The sequence below is a fragment of the Rhea americana genome, unplaced genomic scaffold (assembly GCF_003343005.1).
Source record: "Rhea americana isolate MKP2758 unplaced genomic scaffold, rheAme1 scaffold_115, whole genome shotgun sequence".
Lineage (NCBI taxonomy): Eukaryota > Metazoa > Chordata > Aves > Rheiformes > Rheidae > Rhea > Rhea americana.
In genome coordinates this window covers 138,673-144,718 of record NW_028185206.1, presented here as the reverse complement: position 1 = coordinate 144,718, position 6,046 = coordinate 138,673, and the positions used below count along the sequence as shown (strand labels likewise).

The 6,046-nt window shown below is 42.2% G+C and overlaps 1 protein-coding gene across 1 annotated transcript in view; it reads left to right on the top strand.

Moving 5' to 3' along the window:
* Positions 1-5,022: 5,022 nt before the first annotated feature.
* XPA (XPA, DNA damage recognition and repair factor) overlaps positions 5,023-6,046 on the top strand; it is an 8,634-nt gene continuing 7,610 nt past the window's right edge. Inside the window, exon 1 of the mRNA XM_085317174.1 lies at positions 5,023-5,090. Within this exon, the coding sequence (XP_085173300.1) occupies positions 5,078-5,090 (13 nt within the window). The 5' untranslated portion in view covers positions 5,023-5,077. The remainder of the gene's footprint in view (positions 5,091-6,046) is intronic.

The following is a 6,046-nucleotide window of genomic DNA, read 5'->3' as shown; positions in this document are numbered from 1 at the left end:
AAAAAGAAACCAAAAAAATGACAAGCAAAAAATGTGATTTGAGATAGATCCAAACTTTGACAGCTCAAATGCTGACACTGATTGAGTGTTACATAAAGGTTTAATACTAAGCACTTTGACACGCCCTGCAAAGACAGAATATTTTCAGATTCATGAAAAAATATCACATTCCTTCCAGCACAGGAATGAACTGATGAATCCAGTAAAAAGGCTGGCATCTGTGCATGTCAGGTCTACAGTAGGGCAGAGCCAGATGCAGACAGAGGTCAGAATGCTCTCAATAAATGGTGAACCATTTCATTGCCTCCAAATTCAAATCGGATGCTGAAAACAAGGAACCATTGACCTCTGATATGATTAAAACTCTGGTTAAAGGAACATAAAGGAAATGCAGTCTTCTGAAAAGTACAGCATGGTTCCACTGGATCCCAAATACGGCCAGGAAGAGAAGCCTTTTCTTACTCAAATTATTTCCCAAATTGTAGACAACATTTGGACATACCACCATTTTCAGAAACACGGTTCTAGCAAATGGCAAAGTTCAATGTATCTAATCACAAAGAAAAACAATTCTGAAAGACAAAAAGAGTAAATCAAACTCAAAAATAAAACTAAAGGAGATGAAAGTTGAGAAAGGAAAAATCAGAGAGGCAGTCAGAAGAGAAGAGTTCTAATTTTTTGCAAGGATCTGGCTTTACCTTGCTGCTACTGTGCAAAGGTTTGATTTGAATAGCTTAGTCTGGAAGATCTAGATGAAGGGGAAGTAATAGAGGAGTGTAGGATATGTCTCAAACCTGAAAAAAAGAGAGTGAAAGAGGGGAGGCACCAGGAAAGCTTTCAGTTTCCCTTCACTCATGAACAGTTTCAATTAAATCAGGGCAATTAAAACCCTTGGAACCCCTTTTTCCTGTTGCAAGAGAAGAGTCAATTAATGTTCCATGTTAAATTGCTATGGTCACCATTACTCTTTCCGGCCAACCAGAACCGACTTTTCTCCTAAGGAGGGGGGAGGAACTAAGGAAAAAAAAATTAACTGAAGGAATCCAGGTAACAAGTGAAGATACTGATCAGGAATTATTTTCTGGTCATGTGCAGAGGTTACATTCAGATTATGTTCAAATGTTGTAGATGTCATAACACCTTAGAAACACGTATCATTTGTCCTGTACTCTTAGGTAGCTTAAGTCACATATTAGCTCCATATTCCATTCAAAATTAGGTTTTTGTGAACACAAAATGTTAGGAAAGCCTCTTGCATGAGTTAGATAATTGGCTAAATTGGAATATTAAGAGGAGAAAAAATCTGTCAATTCACATATCCTTTTTAAGTGACATGTAAATATCCATACACGTTAAAGCACTAGTATGTTTGAAAAAAATGTTGAACAGTGCGACTCTGTGACAGCTGAAATAAGTCTCCAAACCCATTTCCATAATATGCCTTCTACTGATCACTGGTGAGGAAAGAAAAAACCCTAAGAAACCTTAGTTTCAGGGAGCGAAAAAAAAAAAAGGAAAAAAGAAAAAAAAAAGGCTTTCCTACATTTTACTAATCTTTGCATTGAAGATATCACCAAATAGTCAAGGGCTGTTATGCCACAGTTCCAGAGCGTGTGCATTGTTTTGCCACAGTTTCCAATTCTTTATGTGCACGGAAGAGAAAGATGATTTTGCAGGTAGAATGAAACACAATTTCTCTTTCTGGATTATCCAACAACAACAAAAGTGTGTAGTCAGCTTTGTGGTGATCTCTATAACTGTAAAAGCAACTTTTATTTCATCATGCCATGATATTTTTCTGTTCACAGATGTGAAGCCAGTGTTTTCTATTGATATTAAAAGCAAACATATTAAAATCCTATCCAATAAAAGTAATAAAACAGAAAAGTCACATACAATGCTAGTAAATAAGGGAGATCTACATTGTAATTTCACATCCTGTCATCTCTTGCAACAAGAAAATAACAAAAAGCTTGCATTAGCATCTCCTGTCAGAGAAGAATGCCAATTTTTGTCTTTAAACATTTACACTTCAATTCTTGCCTACTTGTTCTTTTCAAACCTGTTGTTCAAGCATTCAGCCCTTTACAAGGGCCAAGACTATATACATCAGTTGGGAGATGATAAACGAAGCATGAAGACATGTCACATTACTATGAAAATCCCCACCTACAGGTGGTGAGCAAATGAGAAAATCTCACAGAGAGACGACAAACTTAATTTACTCTGCATGTCCCATTCTGTCCAACAAGATGATTCACCACCTATCTCTGTGATCCATGAGCTATGGCATAGGTGAATTCATCAAGAAAACATACAAATTCAAGCAGGTGAACTTTTTGGTTTTAACAAGTCAATCCCTTTTGCTTTTTATAGGTCATGTGATTCTTTTGCACCAAGAAGCCAACAATACTTTGCTATTTATTTAAGGTTAAACAAAAAAATGAGCATATCAAACTAAAAGCCTGATGGAAATATACTCCCAAGGGCATGGTATTTTTTGCCCTACTTCCCTAAGGATGTAATTCAACTATCTGTTCTCTCTCATAAAAAACATTTGAAATCACTGGGCAAAAACAATGTCTTATTCATGTGAAGAGGCAGCAGCCAACCTGCTAGTCAGTTTGTGCATTTTGGCTGGTCAATTTTTAACTATGCACTCAGACGTGGCTACAGCTCATGCTCCAATCTGAACTATCAGAGAGGAGCACAGCGGAGAGAGCTGAAAAGAAAGTTTTCTCCAAAGCCACTCCCTTCAAAAGACAAATCCATAGAAAATGACTTTTTTAAATCTCTCTCTTGTGGAACAATTTTTTTTTTCTTAAGGAGCATGAAACACTGGTTTGGTTGTAGATCTGAAACTGTAAAGCCACCAAATGCAGATTGCTAGTCTCTGTGTTTGTGGACACAGAGAAATAAATACATCATAAAGCAAAATACAAATATATAGCACAACAACTGCTCTGCAAGTAATTCTTGTTGTAGATGAACATTGAATTCAACCTGAAAGAGCCACATTACACAGGTGTATTGTTACTAAATGGCTACAAGTATTTAAGTATGAGTTACAGTATGATTGCCAGTGAACAAAGAGGAAGATGTGTACTACCTCAGCTGCAAAGTCCCATCAGTCCAACAGCTTGGTTCCTCTGCTGCCCATAGATGAACACACAGCAAACAGGAAGAAAAAGGCAAACAATATGATACCACCCCTCTAACACTCCCCCAGCCTCCTACTATTTTCAGGTTGGGGGATTTCCTGAGCCCAGAAGGATTTTTATGCACCAGCTCTCACTGCATCCCTCTTCAAAATACGTGGCCAGCCTCCCCTTAACTGCAGATAAACATCTTGTATCCAGTGCGTCCTGTAGAAAGGCATTGCACGTATCCGCTGTCGTGTCACCACAGGAAGAACCATCTTCCCTGCTTTGTTTTGAGCCCAGCTCCCACCAACTCCACGAGACAGTCTGTAGTGGAAAAGTCGACTGCCATCACTCTGTCTGGCTCACTCAGGGTTTGATAGGCCTCAAGCATATCCTTCCCAAGTCATTTTTCTTCTGAGTGACAAAAATTCTCTCAACTGTTCCTATCAGTGGAAGCCAGGCCAGACTGCTGTACATCCTTGTTCCTTTTCTCTGGACCTTTTCCAGTTTTCCTATATCCTTTCTGAGAGGCAGGAAACACAACTGCACACAGTGCTCATGATGTGAGCTCACTACAGATCTGCAGTGACACAATTATGTTCTCCATTCTGCTCTCTATCCCGTTCCTTATAATTTGCTCAGCTTTTTCAACAAGTACTGCACATCAAGCTAGGCTTTACACAGCCCACATGAAGTCTCGTTCCTGCATGGCTACAGCTGGTTCAGAGATCACCATCACTTCTGTAAAGTTAGGACCAGGTTTCTGCACTTGCATCTTGTGATGTTTATCCATCCTGAATTTCATCTAATCTTTACTGGCTACTTACCCACAGTTCTTTACATTTGACCCTCAACCCTGCTAACTTAATATTGTGCTCTGTTTGCCCAGTCAGCTTGAGGCTGATAAAAGCACTCTTAATGTATATTTTAAATCAGTTTCATTTAGTTAGACACTAGCCACATTGCATGGTACAGTTGGAGCCCATAGATAATTTTGAGTACCTGGTCCCTGAATGCACTTTTGCTTATTTGTTTGAATTTTATTTTAATCCTAATTTTGATTTTGTGGCATAATAATGTTCTTCTACCCTTACATACCAATACAGGCTCCCTATCTTATCTTCACCTTAATGCTGTTTTTGTTTGTGAATGACACAGAATTATTTGTTAATTCCTCAAGCATAATTCAAACATCCACTCTTCCCTAAATTTCTGCTCCAACAGAACAACAAGTGAGAAAAGGGGAGAAGAAAATAAGGGATCCAAACACAATGATGCTTACTTTTCAAGCAATTAATTCTACTTCCAAGTGATCTAGTAAATACTTTGCTTCCAACTACTTGTAATGTACTTACTTCCAATGTACTTAACAATAACCATTTTACTTCCTAAATCCAAAGGAGAAAGAAATTATGTTGGAAGGAGATGTAACTTCATATCGTATCATTTCACAAGCCTTTTCCTAGAAGTTCCTGATCTACCATTAATTACATTAAATAGGTCAGGATTACAATTTATATTTTCATCTACTAAATACCTTGTTTTATAGGCCCTTCTCTTTGACTGTGAAGGGTATTTGGACAAGTTAATTGTGGCACTTTTCCAAGTTCACACAAAAGCGATCTTGCCGAAAATGGACAGCTTATTATGACATGGTAATCATAATTAATTTCAAGGGCAGAGTTTCTGGATTGTACAAAGATCTGTGATAAGAGAAATATTTTAATTGATAGGAGGAACTACTCGCCACTCAGGCAAAGGTTCGATCCCTTCAAAAACCACCCCTCTGCGTTGAGGCATGTATGAATTTCCAGAAGCAGGATGTTGTTTTCATACATGTTCACAGCACACTCTGCTGGCTGCTGTTGAAAGCAATACCAAAGAACAGATGACATGCAGAAAACCCTAACGGCGTGTTTCAACCCAGCAGAAATATGGCCTGTGTAGGTAATCGCTGTGGATCGCCAGCATAGGGCGGCGGAAAGGGGGGCTTTCAGCGCAGCAGGGAAGGGTTGGCAGGTATCGGATTAGCTTCGTGGAAGAGAAACGCCTTTGGGGGGAGGAGGAGGACGCGTCTTGGTGTGTGTAAAGTCCGGAGGTGGCGAGCACACGTCGGTACTGGCGTGTCTCTCATTTCCTCTGCTTCAAGGACAGGGCAGGCACCGCGCAGCCGGCAGGCGAGGGTCACTGGCTGCTCAGCGCTAAGCTGGCTTTACGGGAAAGTGGCTTACAGCCATATTTGCATGATAAAGCAATTTTCCCCTATCACACCAGTAACCAGACGTTACTGTTGCGACTTGCGCTCTCCTTCCTTTTTCCTTGTGGGCCACCCACAGCCACGAGAGGTAGAGGCCAAGATTTAGCAGAGAAAACGCTCCCGAATCGGGGGGCAGTTTGCATCAGCGGGGCCCTCGAGGTGCCGGGAAAGCCTTTTTTTTTTTTTCGGGAAAGGAAACAACAGCCCGACACGTCCGGGCAGGCCCTGGGAGGGTGAAGTACGAGAGCAGAGAAACGTGTGGCTGCGCAGCCAGGCCATACTCCCGCTCCGGCTAGGAAAGGCCCCACCGCCCCCCGCAGGAACCGGGAGGCGGGGAAAAGGGCGAGTCAGCAGTGGCGAGGGGGCACCCCGGGACCTCCGCACGGCCACGGAGGGCCCGGGGCGGAAAATGTTTCGGGAGCAGTGGGCAGGGCGCCTCTGAGTGCGCCGCACGCCCGTCCTCGGGCGTGAGGGGCGAGGTACGTTTAACGGACAAAAAGGGGGGGAGGGGGTGGCCGCGCGCTGCAGGGCTGTTGCATTCCTGCCCTCGCAGCCTCATGGCTTACGGCCTGGCTCCGCGCCCAAACCGAGCGGGGAAGGCGGGGGGAGGCGCTGGGAAACGGCGCTCAGAGCTGGGAAACGGCGC